The sequence below is a fragment of the Mustela erminea genome, chromosome 16 (assembly GCF_009829155.1).
Source record: "Mustela erminea isolate mMusErm1 chromosome 16, mMusErm1.Pri, whole genome shotgun sequence".
In the NCBI taxonomy this organism is placed as follows: domain Eukaryota; kingdom Metazoa; phylum Chordata; class Mammalia; order Carnivora; family Mustelidae; genus Mustela; species Mustela erminea.
The window spans coordinates 48911650-48933018 of NC_045629.1; the positions used below are offsets into that span (position 1 = coordinate 48911650).

At 40.1% G+C, this 21369-nt stretch overlaps 1 protein-coding gene and 1 long non-coding RNA gene across 5 annotated transcripts in view; both read right to left on the reverse strand.

The window, feature by feature from the left end:
* Positions 1-467: 467 nt before the first annotated feature.
* Positions 468-5924, reverse strand: LOC116575480. The gene is made up of 3 exons (XR_004279800.1): positions 5509-5924; positions 1502-1683; positions 468-1400 (listed from the first exon to the last, which is right to left on the reverse strand). It is a non-coding gene; the product is annotated as an uncharacterized LOC116575480 (long non-coding RNA).
* A 161-nt stretch (positions 5925-6085) lies between these two features.
* SNX31 (sorting nexin 31) overlaps positions 6086-21369 on the reverse strand; it is a 58720-nt gene continuing 43436 nt past the window's right edge. For all 4 annotated transcript variants that reach the window (XM_032316839.1, XM_032316837.1, XM_032316838.1 and 1 more), the window contains 4 exons: positions 17643-17756; positions 14676-14753; positions 8954-9010; positions 6086-6356 (listed from right to left, as the gene is read on the reverse strand). In XM_032316839.1, the coding sequence (XP_032172730.1) occupies positions 6264-6356; positions 8954-9010; positions 14676-14753; positions 17643-17756 (342 nt within the window). In that variant the 3' untranslated portion in view covers positions 6086-6263. The remainder of the gene's footprint in view (positions 6357-8953; positions 9011-14675; positions 14754-17642; positions 17757-21369) is intronic.

Genomic DNA, 21369 nt, shown 5'->3' on the forward strand with positions numbered 1-21369 from the left:
TCTTATATTAGTCTCAAAATAAACTCCTGGCAATCATTCAAACAGAAGCCAAGCTCCTCTCCTTCTCAGTCCTGAAACACACTCTAGGGAATGAGCTTTATCAGAACTTGCCTCAGTTCTGCTCTCTTCCTCTCCAAATACGGAGTTGGTGCTTTCATTTCCACCTTTGTGAAACTGTGATGCCCCAGTCAGGAGAAAGCCCGAGGCTATTCTACTCTGACAACTATTTTCTGCCAATACACCTGGACTAACATCTTTCGAACTTAAAACTTCTGACCAGCAAGAAAGGAAACTTGTGACATTTTTATAGGGAAAAAAGGGGGGCGGGAGGAGTGGATAAGTAGTGCAAATTACTCTTAGCCTATGCATTTGTTTTAAGGCAAACAGAATCAGAAAAGACTTTCAAATGATTTTTTTTTATAAACCTCAAAAATGTATTTTATATATCTATCTTCCAAGCTCACGAGACACATTAAAAGAAGAAATGGAGTTAGTTGTCTTTTGTGTTTGTTTTTGTCATCATCCAGCAGGATTTTTTTAACAAGTCCCAGGTAACAATTCCTTACCATACTTGAGCAGGAAGGTTTTAGGATTTTTTTTCCTACAGTGATTTCACTAAGATCTCAGCCCATCTTCATTATCACCCTTAGCCCACACATCCCTTTTGTTTTAATTCTGACAAATGAAAAGGGAAAAGAGGATATGACAGAAGAAAAACAAGGGAAAAAGACATCTTGATACAAACGACCCACAGTTAATTGCAAAAGAGAAACTAATACCGACATACATAATTGATATAAATCCAGTCACCTGTAAGAAATCTTCGATTTAACTACTGTGATATGTATTCAGTCAATATATGAAAAAAAAAAAAAAAAGAAAGAAAAAGAAAAGAAAACCCCACCTCTGATATACAGTCTTCCTATTTTCTCCCTTAACACGGTGCCATACAAGTCCTGGGACGTGGAACTGCTTTCCCTTTGCACATAAATAGGTGCACTTGCTGGAATGGTGCCTCTGGAAAGCTCCTCCAGCAATGGCAAAATAGCTACAGTTGAGTTTTGAATAGAACCCGTCTCCAAGTGGTTGACTTTGCCACATGTATGTTTCATCACTGTCATTTCACTTGTTTTACTCAACATTTTGCAGAAAATCAAATTCTAACTTCCCTTGATGAGGACCCAGATGCAGTAGATTTCCATCCCCTCTTCCTCTGCACACTAGACGCGATACAAAGAGGGGGACCACACCAGACATTCTGTGGGGACTTCGTTTTCAGTGCGAAGAAGAGCACGCATGCGCGCAGAGAGGCCAGCTCATACTCCCGGCTTCAGCCTGCCGCTCCAGGCGCCTCCACCCCAGACCACGGCTGCACCGCAGAGCCGGTCCAATGAGGGCTCCTGTGGACAGATGGAAAAGCCATTAGGAAGTACAGCCAACTCCGTGTTCCCACATTTCCGGGACAAAAACCACATTTAGTGCAGGAGCTGTGCAAACTCACCAAAGTCAATGCCTTTAAATCAACGGAGTGTCCGACTTCTTCCAAGATGTTACACAACCAAAGCCCAACTGGTGAGCTGAAGACTTTGCCCCACAGAAAAGTAAACAGGCTACACGGCTGGACCGAAGTGCCAAGCCCACCACGGACTTTTCCCATAGCTCTAATTTTTCTTATCTGGAAAACTGTTCAACACATGACTTCTTAAGAATACAACAAATAGCTATTATAAGGTAACTTATAAGCAAAGTACAATTATACATCAATAAAGTGGAGGAAGTCGAATACAATGATAAGGCGAAAAGCCATCCTTTAAAAAATTTTTAAATGAATTTATTAGAGAGAGAAAGCATGAGCACAAGCAGAGGGAGCTTCAGGCAGAGGGAGAAACAAGCTCCCCACTGAGCAAGGAGCCTGATGTGGGTCTTGATCCCAGGACCCAGGGATCATGACCTGAGCTGAAGGCAGATGCTTAATGGACTGAGCCACGCAGGCATCCCTGAAAAGCCTTTTTTTTTTTTTTTAAGATTTTATTTATTTATTTGACAGAGAGATCACAATAGGCAGAGAGGCAAGCAGAGAGAGAGGAGGAAGAAGGCTCCACACCGAGCAGAGAGCCCGATGCCAGACTCGATCCCAGGACCCTAAGATCATGACCGGAGCTGAAGGCAGAGGCTTAATCCACTGAGCCACCCAGGTGCCTCAAAAAGCCATTTTCTAAGGGATTATTGGTGTTAGGTATACATTTTCTTTCATTCTTTCATTCTCTTTCTTTCTCTCTCTCTTTCTTTCTGACTTTTTATTTTAGAGGAGAGAGACAGAGGGAGAGAGAATCCTAAAACCAATTCCCCACTAAGCAGGGAACCCAATGAGGGGCTTGATCCCAGGACCCTGAGATGGTGACCTGAGCTGAAATCAAGTCAGCCACCCAAACGACTGGGCAAGGTGCTCCCGCTATACATTTTCTAGGTTAACTCAGCATGCTTTATTTTGGAGTGTAAGAGCCAGAAAAATATGTCTAACTTTTTCTTGACTATTTTTCTGGGATCCCTGAGGACAGGATTGAGACCACCCTTACAAAGGAGAAAAGTACCTCGTACCCCATCTCCCTCAGTCCAGAGTCCACATGGGCCCCTGGCTGCAGTCCTCTTGGTGAGCCTTGGTCCACACACGGCAGGGGGAGGGCTAAAAAAGCACCTGGAGAAGGAGAGTTGACTCTGTTGCTGAGTTTTCTTTTGTTTTGTATTGTACGATCACTTTGGCCATTATTTTCCCACTGAGACTTGGAACCTGTTTGGTTTTCCACAAATTAGGGTCACTCAGCCCTTCTCAAATTCACTTTGAGGGTAAACATTGGGTAATTTCTCACTTACATAGGTAGCATAAAGTTTGCTTCCCAAGGGCCCAGCTGGGGATGTGTGCAAGCCACAGTCTCACCACATACGAACCTACATGGAGACCTGGCTTTAGGAAGTGAGCATGTCGGCCCTCCAGACAAAGCCTCACATGATTCTCTCCAGAACCCCCAGGGGCTCAGACTCTTGGGGGGCCTAATCACAATTGAATCAGCTCTGCCCTTTTTTCTTCTATTTTGTGAACTTTTCACACTTTTGGGTTGGCCTGTGAACCAGGGGCTTAGGCCAGTAAGTTTAGGAGAATGAACAGCCACAGAAACACATACATGTGTCTAGAAGCAGGGAGAAGTGATGTTGGTGAGAACAGATTCATCAGGAGAAAATCTGGCTGACTGGAGACCAGTCACAAAGGTATAAGGGAGAGAATCTATAGACGATAGCATATGCTGGTAATTTCCAAAGCCTTGCCACACCACTCAGAAGTTACCTGAAGGGTTTCAGGAGCTGCCCACCTTTACAATGTTCATGCACTGGCTCATGTCTTGTCCTGGGCTGAGGGGCTAGGCTGCTGGGAAGGTTCTGCCCAGCAGCACCACACAAGAGTGAGGTCATCACCCTCAGGACAGATGGGGGCCCACTGCTGGCCTCTCTTGGAGCCTGCAGCAGGGAAGGCCACTCTGGGGGTCGGAGTTTAGACTTTTCACCCACTGATGAAGTGTTTTGATGCAGAAGTAATTCAAGCCTGCAACTCCTTCTAGATAAAGACAGGCCCAGTAATCCCCAAAGGGGCTAATGGTTCTTTCTTCTCCCACATAACTGCTAAGGAATATATCATTTTACAAAGTAAATTTTGAGTTTGGTCTTCCACCACCCCAGTTCCTTTATTCTTCATGGTACATACTATGGAAGGTACTTGTTTCTTCTTATTTCCTGATATTGATGATGATCTCTATGTCTTGGGGAAAAAACTATTAAATACAATCCTTCTGTTTTTGCCATCTTCAAATAAGGGATAAACCACTCTGCTCATTTTATAGGAATGCTACATTTGTGGGGCGCCTGGGTGACTCAGTCAGTTAAGTGTCTGCCTTCAGCTCAGGTCATGATCTCAGGGTCCTGGGATCCAATCGGATATCAGGCTCCCTGTTCAGTGGGGCGTCGCCTTCCCCCATCCCTCTCCCCACTGCTTGTGCTCCAGCTCTCTCTCTCTCTCTGTCAAATAAATAAATAAAATCTTAAAAAGAAAAAGAAAAGAAAGGAATGCTGCATTTGTGTCTGCATAGGTACCGATCCCTCTTCTCTTTTAGCTTTATCTCCTAACTATTCCCTAACCTGAAACTTCGCCAGCACACAGTGTGGTTTTGCTTATCATTTCCCACTCGTTGTCCTGTTAAAGCCTACCCTACCCTTTCACATGTGTCTCTCCTCCCCGTGGCTGTACTCCTTCTTCAAAGTCTCTCTTCCCCATGGGCCTTCCTGACCATCCCCAACTTCCTCCGACACACAGGTCCACACTACACACTGGACACCAGCCATGTGTTGTCTGGGATTATCAGCTCTCAGGTATCAGGTTGAAACATATGAAACTGACAACATAAAACTCTTTTTGACCTACAAAACAGCAATTAGGTATAGTTCAATCTAGTATATGTACCTTCTCACCCCCAAATACAAGTTCTTTTTGCACTCCTAGTCTCTCTAGTAGGCTCTTACACAGTGTAGGGTTTGCAATTAAAAAGAAATTGATGGGGCGCCTGGGTGGCTCAGTTGTTAAGTGTCTGCCTACCGCTCAGGTCATGATCCCAGGGTGCTGGGATCAAGCCCTGCACTGGGCTCCCTGCTCAGTGGGGAGACTGCTTCTCCCTCTCCTGCTTTGCCTGCTTGTGCTCTCTCACTTTCTCTATCAAATAAATAAATAAAATAAAAAAAGAAATTGACAAACTATTCTTAAATTGGCAAAATAGTAGATAAACTTCTACTTTAATCTGAAAATGTATCCTAATCCATTAATACCATCACCATGGATGATTTGGGATGTTTATTATACCCCCTCCCCTGCAAAACCTCCTTCTACTGCCTAAAATATAAATACAAAACTTAATGGCACTAGAATTTATGGCTAGAGGCACTGCTATATAAACATTACAGGACTTTAATAGATTCTATATTTCAGAAAGATCATCTCAGAATTTTCATCAGTAAATTTTATATTCACTAGAATATATTTCACATTTATTACATAATTAGTTACACAATCCAGTGAGAAAAGAACATTAGAATATTGCACTTTATCTAATTACATTACATAGAGTCCTCTGTCCCTCTCCCTTATTGCAGTCTTAATTCCATATATAATTACATTCATTCATTATCATGATAAACTGAAACTAGATAAGGAAAAATCTAGTGAAAAAAATATCCATGGTTTTAAAGCTAAGAAACTTACAGAGTATCTGAATTTGAGTGCAGGGTCCCATTGCTTTCCAAAATAAAAAATATTCAAAATAGCATGTGATTATTAAACTGAATTTCATATTCAAAGATAAAACATAGTTACATCAGTGGAGAAGTAGAGAAATGGGCAGACTGTTACTTTTGGTCTGTCCCTATGGGAGGCTCAGGATTATGTAAGGAAAGAAATTAGTATTTCATCACCTCCTTACTCGGTGCTATGGATGGATCAGTGAAGTCCAGATTTCTTTTTCAATGATTCCATTTCCTAGAGCCACATTATCCGGAGGGGGTGAGTCATGTCTTCAGAACTTAACCCCAAATACATTTATAGTGTTTTATGCTAAGCTTTTCATTCATGTAGTATCAGAACATACAGAAGACTCATCAAGCCAGGTAAACATCTGTTAGAGTAAAAAACAAACAAACAAACAAACTTCATACTAATTGATTTGGATTTGCCACTTGTCATTTATGAGTCATTAAAAGCAAAGTGTATAACTTGGTTCATATTTCTTTTTAATCTTAAGATTCACAGAGCTCTGAAGTACCCTTGGTGAATACGGTCAATCTTTTTTATTTTTTGCAATGCATTTATATATACATATTTTAATTTTTTAATAAACATGTAATGTACTATTAGCCCCAGGGGTACAGTCTGTGAATCGCCAGATTTACACACTTCGCAGCACTCACCATAGCACATACCCTCCCCAGTGTCCATAACCCCACCACCCTCTCTCTACCCCCACCCCCGCCACCCTCAGTTTGTTTTGTGACATTAAGAGTCTCTTATGGTTTGTCTCCCTCCCGAGCCCATCTTGTTTCATCTTAATGGCAAGAGAAAATGGGAAGGGGTTCCATTTCTTCCACTGCTGGTGGACAGCCCACTTTTAATCCCCAAGCTCTTTCACTGTCGAGACAGCCCAGAGGACATTTAAAAATGTGAGAGTTTCTCATCAAAGGTCTTCTTCCTCTATGGTCCCAAAAACACAGTCAACATTGGCCATCTCAATCTTGTTTTTTCTTGGTAGAAAACGAGAAACATCTTTCTGTTGTGAAATAAACAGGTCAGAAATGTATGTGAGGAAATAATTTCCATAACAACAATAATAATTACAAAGTCACGAGAATGTTAAAATAATATTAAAAAGGCAACAGAAAGGTTACATTTATTTAAAAGATGGTTATTTCAAGTATTTTTTTTTTTCTCCTCATAGAAGCTTTGTCTTGGGGTAGGTGTCTGTGTTAGGACCAAGAGTGCCTCCTGCTGGTAGCTGAGGTAGACCTGTTCAGAGGGCCTTTCCAGGCACTGGGATGTCCCCAGGTAACATTTGGATGCTGCCCTCATCCTTTTACCCTCCCCCGCCCCAGTCTCACCCCCTTAAAGCTATGCAACTTTCCATTTTTAACTCTATGTCAAATCTTTATGCACACCCCACACAAATACAAATTTCTAACAAGTTTTATATTTTAAAACATTATAAGTGGTTATGGTTGCTATAAACCCTCAGTGAGTGAAGAACTGGCCTTCAATATTTATGAAACCTCAAAGACAAGGTCATGGCTTTGTCACTGGTGAAACAAATGTTCCTTAATGGCCAGATAAGCTAAAAAAAAGTTTTTTTTCTTTGAGGGATTTGTCTCGATAGAGAGGCCCCCATGGCAAAGTGTTTAAAGAAATAAACAAACTTTACTGGTTAAACAACAAATAAATACTGCTTCAGTTCTGATACTGGCTCTGTAATTTACTTGCTGTGTGACCTTGAGCAAGTTACTTAACCTTTCTGTGTTTTCAGTTCCTTTGGCTATAAACCAAGGATAATAATAATAGCTGGGTTGTTATGGGGATTAAATGAGTTATATGTGGAATGCAATTAGAACAGTGCTTGGCTCAGGATAAGCTCTATATAAAGATTTGCTAAATAAGTTGGGATTCAATACACTTGGACAACTTTTGACATGCTAGCCCTGCTTAGAGCATAAGGGAGGCTGGCCTATTTTAGCATTGCTATTCATCTGAGAGGACATCTGAATTAGTTTCAATGTTGATCATAGTTGTGCTATGTGTTATCTATTGTTCTAGAACAGGGACTCTCAAAATTTGACATGCATCTGACTCATCTGGAGGGCTTGCTAAACACAGATTACTAGCCTCCATCCCTGGGGTTTCTGATGAAGTAGGTTTGGGGTCCAAAACTAGAATTTAAATTTCTAGTAAGTTCCCAAGGTATGCTGATGGTATTGCTCTGGGGACCAAACTTTGAGAACCACTGTTCCAGGATAATAGTTTCAATCCTGGCTGTATATTAGATGCCCTGAGGAGCTTTTAAAAATTCTGTTGCCAGGCCCCTAGACCAATTAAGTCAGAGTCTTTGAGGGTGGGGCCCAGCCATGATTTGTTTTTAGAGCTCCCCAAGTGATTCCAGCACGTAGCCAAGGTTGAGAACCACAGCTCTGTGCTAATCACTATGCTGCTGATGAATGGGAGTGACGGAGTGATTACTACCTACACTTTACAGGTAAAGAAATTGAACCTCGGTGCAGTGTTCCCCATTGGGGTGCTTGCTATAAATGCTGATCTGCTAAATCACTCTTTTGGAGTGGGGCCCAGGAATTTACATTTTAATAAGCACCTCAGGAGTCCCTTAAACATTTAGTTTTTGATCTGTTTGAGGACATATCCACCAGTCCATGGTGGAGTTCTTACCCTCTATCTCTGATCTAAGCAGCCAGAAAAGCTGGTATTATGAAAGAGAGGAAACTTTGCATTTAGTCTGTGTTTAAATTTTTTTCCTTTTTACTGAGCTTAGTCACTCAAGAGAGGACCTTCTATTTTCATAAGTACTGTTCTTATATACTTAGTGCATTTATATACACAGCAAGCAGACTGTGTAACAGGAGTGGATCGATAATAAATCCCATTCAATTGCTACTTGGAGGTCACCTTTATTTCACTTACATACACTAGGATTTGAACGTAGAAAGGAAGAGTTAGTTAAGGGCACAGCTCTGGAGACAGACCATCTTGCTTCTTCCCCCCATTGATTACTGTGCAACCTGGGCAAGTCACCTAACTTCTCTGTGCCTGTTTCCCCCAATGATTTATAGGACTTTGGTGAGAATAAATGTCATGATCCACATAAACATGCTTAGAACAGTGCCTGGCACTGAGTGCCTACTATGCTTTCCACTTTGATATCTACTGTTATTGTTATCTGCCCAACAGACCTAAATGCTCCAAACAGTATTTAATAAACTTAAAGGCTGTTTTCTACTTTTCTACAGAGTACATTGCAGAGAATTCACGAAAGGAAAGTGTGAACCAGAAAGAGGATTTAAAAAAAAATTGCATGGTGTGTAGGAGAAAATCACTAAAGAATTCTATGTTCTTGGACATTTTCTATGTAAAAATTCAGGAGAGTTTGTCTCCCGGTCCTGCTGGGTACTACAGTAAAAAAAAAAAAAAAAAATACTATCCTTCTGTGGTAGTCCTCCCATTGGCACAATCCTATGTGAAAGAGCTTCTGGGGGAGAAAATTCTGGCTTGTTCTTAAAAGTAGAATGAATGACTTTGGTTACTTAAAGGGGGAAAAGGACAGATTTATCAAAATTATAATGTCTCAATTACATCATTTTACTCACAGACCTGGCTTTGTTGAACGCGGTGTTTTTTACGGTTGCCTTGTTCTGGAACTTCAATCTGCTAAATAGATTAGTAAAATGTCAGTCAGCACAGCCTGGAGAAGCAAGCACACAAATAATCTATTTAACTAGCACGTTTCCCCTTCTACAATAATCCTCTTAATGGTCTCCAAGACTGCCTGTCAGCAGGCACACCTGCTTCCCATCCACACAACCCCCCTTCATTTGCAAATATACAAACGTGGCAGAAATGGAGCCCCTGAAAGTGAAGTGAAGGTTCGCGTTTAACACCGGTGGTTGCCTATAGATTTTGTGATTTAACACAGCTTCCAAGAGGACTTCACACGAAATGAACTCCTAAATCCTGAAATAATCCCCAGAACTCCAATCCATATGCTGAATCAAAGCCAAATGGGGGCTTTGATTAATCAAAAGGCACCATGAATCAAGTGAAGATCAAATGGAAGTTCAAGACACTTGAATATACCTCCCGTACATGAGGTAAACTTAATATAACAGTCAGGGTCCCGGCAGAAAACAGATGGCACACTCCTGAGGAGCAGTTTTTTTTTAAAAAAGGAACTACTTCATGGAGGTGCGGACAGGATTAAATGAATCAGCGAAGGGATGTTGGAGCCCCTAGGGGCTCGCTGTGAGGGGCTGGAGGGTAATGTTTTCCACTCCTAGGCCGGAAGGGGTAGGGGTAGCAGCTGGTACTGGAATGAGGGGAGCCAGAGCTGTGGGGAGGAGAGGCCACCTCCAGGAGCCTGGCCCTCAGCAGAAGGCTGTGCCGACCACAGAGACCCGACAGCGACAGAACTGGAGAAATAAATCCCACAATCTCACTTTTCTTCTACGCTCCATCCAGTGTGGCTGGGTTTTCCCATGGGTGACCCCAGTAGGAGGCCCGAGAACAAGATGGCAACACACGGAGATGTGTCTCCAGAGCACAGAGTCGGGTGGAGGAGAGTGCACCGGGAACTGGGAAAGGCAAGCAGGGCCTGGCACAGCCAGGAAACGTGACCTGGGCAGGGCTCAGGAGAAGGAACTCCTAGACGCTTCTTCGAGGAAAACAACACTCTTCTCAGCCACTAGTGTTAAGATATGGGTTTTACCGTATCACTCTACCACCTCTCTCCTCCAACACATAAAGTCCTTGACTCTGGATCCTCGAGTTTCCAACCACTGCCTGGTAAATGTAGGCGTTTGTAAATGCAAGAATGACGTGTGAGGAAAAAAAAAATGAACAAGGTGTGAATTGTTTATTACTGCTTATTCTTCATAAGAATATAAGGAGGAAGAACATTTCAAAATAACTGGGATAAGTAACATGACACCACAAAAGAGCGTGGCCTTTGAACTACAGTTAATATCGTTATAAAATAGATTGCTTTGAAGGATGCAAAGGACTTCCTTTACGTTAGTATTAATAGGAATGTTCATGTATTTGAAGACCAGCTTAATAATTTAAAAAAAAAAAAAATCAGTTACTAGGGATGCTTGGGTGACTCAGTCCGTTAAGGGTCTGACTCTTGGTTTCGGCTCAGGTTGTGATCTCAGCGCTTAATGCAAAGGTTACTTGAGATTCACCCCCTTTCCCTCTCCCTCCGCCTCTGCCCCTTTCCCCACTCATGAGCTTTCTATCAAATAAATAAATAAATAAATAAAATCTTTTTAAAAAATCAGTTATTAAGTCTTGGTAAATGAGAAATTAATGCTCTGTAGTCTTACACGTTTTGTTATAGTATTATTGTTACTGTTTACAGTATTACGTTATCGCTCGTAAGTAGCCTTGTGCAATGAAATACAGATGTTGGCGTAAACAGCTCAGAATGTTTCTCTCTCCTATTCTCCACACCCTTCCTCCCCTCCCTATGTTGAAATAAATAAAATATAACCCACTATGGATGTTAAGCTATTTCTGATATCTGTTTCCTTGACTTACTCAAATAAGAGCTTTAAATATTTTATGTACTAGGGGGAATAAAGTTGGGGGGAGGAAGCGAACAAATCCTTTTTTCATAACGCAGTATTCCTATATACGCTTCTTCATCAACGGGTAGTTTCTTTTAATAACTACTTACTCTCACAGGGTAATTTCCCCCTGGCTCTCTAAAATTCTGTCTACCTGCTATGTTCACACCATTCTCAAGTGGGTTGTGATGTACCTGTACTTTCTGTTTTCTAGATAGCACCAACTCTTTGAAGTCTGACATTCCCAGAAAACCAATTTAGAGATTCAGAATCACTTTTTAGTAAACCTAAGGAAAAAATATACAAACTAATAAAACAAACTAGGTATGGATTAATAAAAAATCTAAGTTGTTTTTCAATTCAGAAAATTAGTCACCATAGGAATAAGTCCCTATTTCTTGCATATATTCAGATTATGGTTCAATATACAAGATAATAATGATACACTTTCAGAAACTCATTAGGAACACATCTATTGCTTAAAATATATCTGCTTCCTTTTCTTAATGTCCTTTAAATTTCTTTCAATGGCAGAGATTGCTGGTAGCCCATCCTATTTTCCATTCTGCCCTTCTTTCTTAGTAATGCCACCCAAATTAATCTGGAGAGACAACATAACCTGTAAAAAGACTACAGTTACCAGACTCCCTTGCAGGTAGATATAGGCCTGTGGTGTGACTAACTCCTGACCAATGAACTGTAAGTTGAAATCTGTGGGATTTCAGGGACCCCTCCTCAAAGAAGAGAGATGAGCCATTCCTACTTTCCATTTATACTACTGCCTAGGGTGTGGATGTAATGACTGGAGCTCCAGCAGCCATATTCAAACATGAGGTAAAGCCACACACTAAAGGTCTCTAATGACATCATGGAGTCACTGTTCCAGCTCTAGACTGCCTACTTCTGGGTTTCTTTTAGATGAGAAAGATATAGACTTATAGACTTTTATTTTACCTAGGACACTTCTTCTGTCTTGTTTTGCTCTTCATTATATATAGCTAAACCTACTGGTAACAAATACACTTTATTTTCACATAAAATATTTCTTAAAATTCTGTTTTAGTTAAAAGGAGCAAATAATAACAAGATTTGTTGATTATAGGTTTTTGCGTAGGGGCACAGCTCTAAAAAGAATGTTACAATTTTTCCCCTTCTGGTTTGCAGTTAATACTGCCTTTAAAAGAATATAACATGATATTGTTGTATGTTCACATTTTTTTTAGTGCATTTGACTGCAAATTTTTTATTTTATTTTATTTATTTATTTATTTGACAGAGAGAAATCACAAGTAGATGGAGAGGCAGGCAGAGACAGAGGGAAACAGGCTCCCTGCTGAGCAGAGAGCCCGATGCGGGACTCGATCCCAGCACCCTGAGATCATGACCTGAGCCGAAGGCACTGGCTTAACCCACTGAGCCACCCAGGCGCCCCTTGACTTCAAATTTTAATGATCTCTTCAGAAGGGTTCAAGTCTTATCATTGAAAGCAATGCGTATAGCTAAGTTAATTAAGTTAGCACTAAATTTCTTCTTTTAAAGCCTTCCTTCTTACTAGGATAAAATAGTACTATTTAATCTGCTTCTAGGAACTATCTGATTTATGGGGTTCATTTGGTTATAGTTTCCTCAATTTCTCTCCCCCCTCTCCAAATTCTTCCTGATTTTCAAAATCTTGGAATCTATTCTATCTTGCAAAATAGGATCTGGATCCTAGTCCATACAAGCCTTTAATAAGTGATACATGTCAGTTCAGATTTTCTGTGTTTACCTAGAAAATGAGTGGATGTCACAGTCACACATTTATATGGCTACTTAAAGTTCCACAAAATGATTTGTTCTGGTCAACTGTGCTTTGTGAGGAAACCCAGAACCCAGTATACATTCAAAGAACTGATCTGTCTGCAATTTTCACTTTCCAGGGTCTCATTCTACCCAGGGGTTTGTAGATGAAATTTCAGGTTGAAATATGGACTATCCCTATAATATCCCCTTGAAAACCCAATTTTCTTTTTTTTTTAATTAAGAAAATTTTTTTTTACTTATTTTAGAATAAGAGAGAGAGGGAGTGAGAGTGAGCAGGGGGGAGGGTCAGAGGGAGAGAATCTCAAGCAGATCCACCCCCACCAACTGCTGCTGAGTGCAGAGCCCAACGTGACACAGGGCTTGATCCCAGGACCCCGAGATCATGACCTGAGCTGAAATCAAGAGTTAGATGCTTAACTGACTGAGCTACCCAGGTGCCTCAAAAACCCGATTTTCCAGAGGAAGGGTCTTAACTTTTCTTTCCAAGAACCAAAACAAGAAAGGGGGTAGAAAAGGAGCGTGTGGAACTAAAACTTGTGATTATTTGGATTAAGCCATGCAATGCTGACTGACATGCTGATTTCACTATCTGCCACAGAAAAGGATAGGTTTCAATTTGTGTGCAAATCTAAAGAATGTGGTTAGTGTTTTTTTTTTTTTTAACTTTAAATAGGTCACTACCTTCTATTATTCAGCAAATGCTTTAGCTACTCATTGTACAAGTATTTCCTGCATCAAGTAGCTTACATTTTATTCAGCCACATTTGAGAGTACTTCTCTCTTTAATGGGACTACTTCAGTTAACAACTTTTTCTTCTTCTTTTTTTATATATAATAATGGAAGCCTAAGGGGGTCCATCCTGCCTCAGAGGTTAGATTTTATGACTCTTTAAAAAAGACCATCCATGATTCTTTCATTGCTTGATTTGCTACTCTATGGTACACTTTGAATTGTTTGAATACCAAGGGGCAGTAAATTTTATTTTCCCTAGGAAAATATTTTCAGTTCTAGAAGAAAGAGAAATAAGGATAAAATGCAACTATTTTCTCTAGTCCTTACTAGACTCAAAGTCTAGTAAAAAGCAGTGTTTAACAAAAGATGTCACCCAACCTCTTTATAAAGGATTCAATTTAAATGAAAACATTAGGGAACATTTCCAAATGTTTCTGTTTCTGTTGCATTTTTAAGGATCAGTATAACATTCTGCTAAAAAAAAAAAAAGTTTATACATGTCAACCAGGCATTAGTATTTTAAAAAAGTATTTGTATTTGTATTGGTATTAATAAAGTATTAGTATCAGTAATACTAAAGTATGAGTATTTGAATCATTTTTAAAATTCCAATTGTACTGTCTTATTCAGGATATGCTTATAGCATGATGGTAACAAGACAAGTCGAAAAGTTTAAAATCTCAGTGTCTCTTTTTACAGTCTGCTGCAGCCCTCTCAATAAGAAACCAGGCCTTTATTGAAGAGATACAGACTAGAAAAGCAAAGTTTAATTTTACACTGAGAACAATTTATGGCCTTAAGAAGTTCTTTTTCTCTATGGCTTCCTTCGACTGCTAATGGCATTCTAATTTGGCACAGTGGAAGCTTCAAAAAACTGTGAGTTCTTTCGAGAGATAGAAGTGTAGAGCTTATTTAAGTTCATCGCTGCTGTGTTTAAGACCCCTCTGGATCCTGACTTTATGATGTGGTTTTTATGGTAAATCTGGAATCTTCCATTTGGGGGAAAGCAGAGATACAAGAATAGAGAGCAATGGAAAAACACTTCTCTTGAAAAAATGGCTTGAATTCTAAAGACTGAGCTCTTTAGAGAAGGCAGAGGAGCTCACTTCTGGGAGGTTGGGTTCTATCCCAGAGAACCACAAGTCATCCCTGTAGGTTAATGTTGGCTGATGGCAGGAACTTAAAGTGAAAAAGATACACAGATAAGAGCACTTACCATTTCTGGATTCTCTGCAGCTAGCTTTACCATCTTTTCTGAGATCATCTTTTTCAAGCAGCTACTCAGCAAAAAAGCCTAAAGAACCCAGAAATAAAGAAATTGCTCAACTGAAGAGATCCTGCCTTTCTTCCCTCCTCACACCACAAAGCAGATTTTGAACTCTGCTCTCCAACAGCACGCTTTTAAGAATTTAGATTTCATCTTTAATTTCCATAAATTTGTATAAGATGCAATTAACAAGTAGCCATACATTTCCTTAATTACATGGATGTACTTAAATTTTTAAAAAGACAGAGAATCATTACATTTCCTAATTTTTCCCCTTTTAAAATTTTCCCTCCTATTTTTTCACATTAATTTGTAAGCAGCTCAAATAACAAGCAACAAATAACAAAAAGTACTTATTATTGTAATCAAATCAATGGAGGATGGTTGATCTTACATTTAACTGTATACATTATTATTGAGAGACCTATTACTAGACATAAATAGTAACCTGTTTGAAAGGGTATATTAGCACCTTATGGCTTTTACTGAACTAAAAAAAAAAAAAACCCTATTTTTCATCATGTTCTTATTTTTCAGGCACCTTTAATCACTCACTTTTAAGACTGATGGTTGCTCCCAGTATCACCTGTGACTTCTTGTTGGCCCAGCGTTGTCAGTGTCAAGACCCACATTAGATATCTTGTCACACAAGAGCTGGGATTTCCTTTTTCTAGGATCTTCACTCCACATGCCAATTTAAGTTTCCCTATGACTTCCCTACTTGCTCCTTTCCCATTAATCCTCTTTTTCCTTTGTCCTGTTCTCAATCCTTGGCTTGTACTTTTCTCTTTTGGCCCTACTAAAGTTTGAGACAAAGCTTAAAGCTTGAGGTGGCAGGCTCTTAGTATAAATTTATGTCCAAAGATGGTCACTGGCACTGAAGGGAGGGTGGTGATGGAGAGGAGGAGGAAGGAAAAGAGAGAAAACCCAGGTTGGGATGGTAGCCAAAGTAGAGACTCTTGGGAAATAGGACATAGAAAGGAGAATTAGAGGGAGAATGGCTACATATGGGTAGCATCTCAAAGTCTTGCAGGACTGTGGAGCTTGACCAGAATTTAATTTATTTAAAGGGAGAAAAGGAGGTAGAAGAGAAGGAAGGCACTACTACCAATAAGGAAAAGAGTAAAAGAGTTGGTATTTATGTACAAAAAAAAATTTTGATTTCCTGGTTTAGCTAAAAACTAACCCTGTTTACCTGTGCATATCTATAACCTACATAAAACCAGGGTATGAAAGAGTTAAACAACATACACTGAGTTGATAGAGCACGGAAGGGTGTTTAATAATACTTTTTAATAAAAGATGAGGACTGATTCCATATTCCATACAATGTGCACAGATATGTAGGCTAAGACCTGGCTATAAACCAGGTAATATTTATTCAATATAGATGCAGTGAGCTATTGTTTAAAGGGTCTAGAAAATATTAGGATCCCAGCCCTCATTTGTATTTGCCAAGGCACACAAGCCACATTTCTGCCTTTTGCAGAAGTAGCTCTTGGGTGTGTATCAATAAACCCACACTCCAAAGGAAATAAGACCTTACTAGGAATCCTTTAAAAGAATGTTTATTGCCCTCTCTGTAGCGGCTTAAACTCATTTGGTACAGACTAGATTAAAAGACCATAATAAAATTTAACTACTGCATTTAGCATTCTGGGCAAGGGAAGGCAATTTCATTGCCAAGATCTAGTTGCATCTCTCCAAGTGACTGCAAACCATCCTACCATTTCCCTAAGGATGTTTCATATCCAAGGTGAACCTGACGGCCTGTTTCTTTAACCTAGAATTTGGTTTCGCACTTCATGTTTTTTCAGAGGGCCTTGGTATCTATCATCTTTTGATTGCAACTATACTAAAAGCAGAGAGTCTTGGGGAGCTTTCGCTACCTGAAACCAAAATGCTCCATGGAATGTAGTGCGATCACCAACGACTTAAGTTGAATGAAATGTTGACGCAAAGATTACTTTAGTATTTTGGTTTCCTTTTAGAATGTTTGTAGTTTTGATTCCAATTTGAAATAGCTTGAGTTAGTTCATAATATTTTTCAGCTGAATTTGGTGTTCAGAAAATTAAGTTTTTTTAAAAAAATTTATTCCAACTTCAGTTATAAAGTCATGGAAAACCTGCATAGTTTGTTGTCCAACAGTCTCTCCTCTCCTCACAGAACCGGGATTTTGTCTGAGACAAAGGGCCCAGCTCACACTTACTCTAGGGTGATCATGAATTCTGTTCTTTTTTGTTAGATACTTGATTCCCAGATTCCCTTACAGCTAGGGGTGGTCATGTGACTTACTTCTGGTCAGTGAGACATAATGGGAGGCCTATTGGGCTTTTGCCTTCCAGATAAAAGGGGTATCAATCATCTCTAGTATTCTTGTTAAGTGAGATGAAAATCCGTATTGTCTAAGTCAGAGGTCAATAAATCCAGCCCCTCACTTGTTTTTATACATTTTTATTGGCAAACAGCTATACCCATTTGTTCACACATTGTCTGTGGCTACTTTTGTGCTATAACAGAGTTCAGTAGTTGTAGCAGAGACCAGATGGACCCCAAAACTAAACTATTTACCATCTGGTCCTTTGAAAGGAAGTTCACCAACACTTTGTCTAAGCCACTATTAGTTGTGTCTCCTGTTATTTAGTAACTACATCTATTTCTAATTGACCTGAAGACTGTGGTGATTAGTAAAATGAAATCAAACAAAAAATAAACCAAAAAAACCCCACAAAACAAACAAACAAAAAATACCCAAACCAAAAATCAACAACCCAACAGTGTTACAGGCCAAAAAGGAGGATGTATAGCATATTCTAAGACCCTGCTCAGTTGGATAAGAGTAATATGCTTTGTTCACCCCAGCAAACAAGAGAGCATTTCAGCGCTGGTTCTCATACGCTGCCCTGAGAACTCACCTGCTTAGTGTAAATAACAAACCAGGGCCAGTGATTTTCTTCACTAAACTGAAATCGGAGCTCCAAGTTCTGGTTGAGAGTTCGCTGGGGTCCATCTGTATCCAGCAGAGTTCCCTACAGAGAAAAGAGATTATTTGATATCTGATAGAAGCAGCAGCTATTAACTGTTGGGCAAATACCAAAGCGAGTGATACCGTCACTATTGCCAGGAAGCTGTCAGTCTATGAGGGGCTGTAAAAGTAAGCCACACAGTTTGGTATGATAAATAGTATAAGGGAAGCAAACCCAGGTCTACGGAAGGAGGTAGGATTGACACCTGATCCAGACTCAGAGGGGTCAAGGCAGGCTTCCTGGAGGGAGGCGGTGATATCTGAGCAGCAGAAGTAGAAATTTTCCATGTTTGATGTTGTGGGGTTTTTTGGAGGAGGAGGTGGGTGCAGGCGCGGTGGGAAGTGGTTCTGGTAGAAGAAATAACAAGTGCAAGTGCACTGAGGCATGAAGGGACCTGGCACACTGGACACGTGACAAGAGACCGAGTGTGGCGGAAGCACAGGCTGCAAGGCAGGCAGGGTGGTGAGAGAAGAGGCTCACCTCAGAGAGGCAGTGTGGGGCCAGATCCTGAGGACTCTGGAGGAAGCAGATTTGACTTTTGCTATACGGCATCTATCCCTCTTTCTCTTAGTAATGGAGTCTCCTGTGCCCTTGGGAAAACGTCTCTCTTTCCCTATGCCCATGTAGGTAGGGCTGTCAGGGAACACTGCCCTCCTGGAGGCCGGGGCACATGACCCAAGTTCAGGCTAATTGGACAAATGCCTTCTATGCGCCTTCTTTGATTCCAGAGTGGAGAGATCCAAAGAGCATGTCCTGATAAAGAATTCCTTCTTTCCTAGAAACACTGAGCTCATTTTGTTCTTGACTTTCCTAAGCCTCTGCCTCTGCCTTCCTTTGAGTCACTGGGTTATTCCATGCCTCTCTGATAAATCCCCTTTTTTCACTAGAGCCAGAAGTGTTGCTTTCTATTGCTGGCCACCAAAGAGCCCTAGCTGTTCGAGGTTTGATAAGCTAAGTTAAGAAGTCTGAACTTCATTTTGAGGGCAACAGGCATGCATTCACTGATTTTAAAAGCTGGATAACAACATGATTAGATTTATGTATTAGAAGTATTCATCTGACTGCATCAGGGTGAAAATGAACTGAAAAATAGCTGTTTTCAGATACTGAACCACATAGAATCCAGGACTATTAACCCGGGGAGAAGGAAAACAAATGAGGTGAGCCCCATAGCCATCTAGCTTACTGCTTGGAGTTTCCAGGAGGCAGTGGAGGGAAGGGGACCCCAAACAGAGCCCAGAGGTCTTGCTGAGTTGAGGAGAAAGGGATGAAAGTTTGAAGAAATTGAGTTTAGAATCGATGGGGCAGAGGATCACAGACAAGGGCTTTACACAGACTAAGAGCTCTAGAGAGCTCTCTTCAGACCTTCGGCTGAATAACGATCTTTGCAAGTGTGGGGAGAGCCCTCATACACCACCAGGGGGTATATAACATGGAGCAGACTGTTTGGAAAATAGTCTAGAAGTTTCTTACAAAGTGAAACGTGGAATTACCAACATAGTCCCAGCAATTCCACTCCCAATCATATACTCGAGAGAAATGAAAACCTATGTCGACACAAAAACTTGTACACAAACATTCATAGCAGCATAACTTACAACAACCAAAAGAGAGAAACATTACTGAATAAACAAAATTTAGTGTATCCATACAACATAATATTATATGACCACGAAGAAGATAAGGTGTTGGTACATGCTATGATAAGAGTGGACCTTAGAAACATTATACCAAGTAAAGGAAGCCAGTCACAAAGATCACATATGATTCCATTAATCATGAAATGCTCAGAATGGGTGCATCTATAAAGACAAGCAGATTAGTGGCTTCTTAGGGCTAATAGGTAGCTTACAGGCGTAAGCTAAGGGATATGGGACTTCTTTCTGAGGTGATGAAAGTATTCTAAAATTGATTGTGGTGTTGGATGTAAAACTCTGAATGAATTAAATGCCCCTGAATTCACATTATATAAGTGAATTGCATGCTATGTGAATTAATCTTGATAAAGCTGTTACAAAGGAAGGGAATGACTGTGTATGTAGTACTGGGGGAGGGATAGACACATGCATCATGGAACAGACTAGAGAATCCAGAAATAAATCCACACAAATGTGCCCAGCTGATATCTGACAAAGGTGCAAAAGCAAGTCAGTTAAAGGACAGGCTTTGCAACAAATGGTTCCGAGCTAGTGGACTTCCACAGGCAAAAAAGGGAATGTCATTCTGAGTTTCACACCCTAGATGAAAACGAACTCAGAATGAGTCATGGACTTAAATGTATGACCTATAACTGTAAAACCTTTAGGAAAAAACTCTAAGAAAAAAATCTTCAGTATCCAGAGTTTGGCAAAGAGTTCTCCGACTCAACACTAAAAGCCACAATCTATAAAAGAAAAAACTAATGAATTGAAATTCATCGAAATTAACTTTTCCTCTGCATAAGACCTTGTTGAGAGGATAAAAAACTACAGAGTTAAGAGAAAATACTTGCAAACTACATATCCAACCAAAGACTAGTAACTAGAATATATGACTTGCTCTCAAAACAATAGTGAAAAATGAAAAACAAAAAACAAATAAACAAAAAAAACCTCCAACATGGGGCGCTTGGGTGGCTCAGTGGGTTAAAGCCTCTGCTTTCAGCTCAGGTCATGATCCCAGAGTCCTGGGATGGAGCCATGTATCGGGCTCTCTGCTTAGCAGGGAGCCTGCTTCCTCCTCTTTCTCTCTTTCTCTCTCTGCCTGCCTCTCTACCTTATTGTGATCTCTATCTGTCAAATAAATAAATAAAATCTTAAAAAAAAAACAACCCAAACTCAACAATCAATTAGAAAATAGGCAAAAGATATGGAAGAAAGTATCTCACAAAAGAAGATATGCAGATGGCAAATGGGCACATGAAAAGATGGTCAGCATGATTAGCTAGGAGGGGAATGCAAATTAAAATCACAATGAAATACCATTCCACACTTAGGCAAATGACTAAACTAAAAAACAGTGACAATACCAAATGCTGTTGAGGCTGCAGAGAAACTCCATCAGTCATGCATCCATCACTGGTGGAAATGGAAATTAGCACAGCCACTCTTGAAAACCGTTTGGCAGTTTCTTAAAAAAACTAAGGATGCAACTTGCATATAACCCAGCAATTGTACTCCCTAGCATTTATGCCAAAGAAATGGAGATTTGTGTCCAAAACAGATGTATGAATTTCATTCATTATAGCTAAAAACAGGAAACAACCAGGTATCTTTCATTGGCTGATTGGTGAAATAAATCTTGTCCATTCCATACCATGGAATACTGCTCAGCAATGAAAAGAACCAAACTACTGATATATACAACAACCTGAATGAATTACTAAAAAATGATGCTGAGTAAAAAAAAAAAAAAACAACAACAACAAAAAAAAACTACATATGATTTCATTTAGAGACCATTTTTATGGTAATCAATTCCTCTTTTTTATATATATATATATATTTTTGTCTCCTAAATGCAGTCAGTTCTTATTATTCACTGCATTACTGAACACCGAGTCATTGCTCCAGGGGAAATGCAGCGTTAGGTTCCTGCAAACCTCTGGTCACAACAGTTTCATCAGCTGATCAGTACA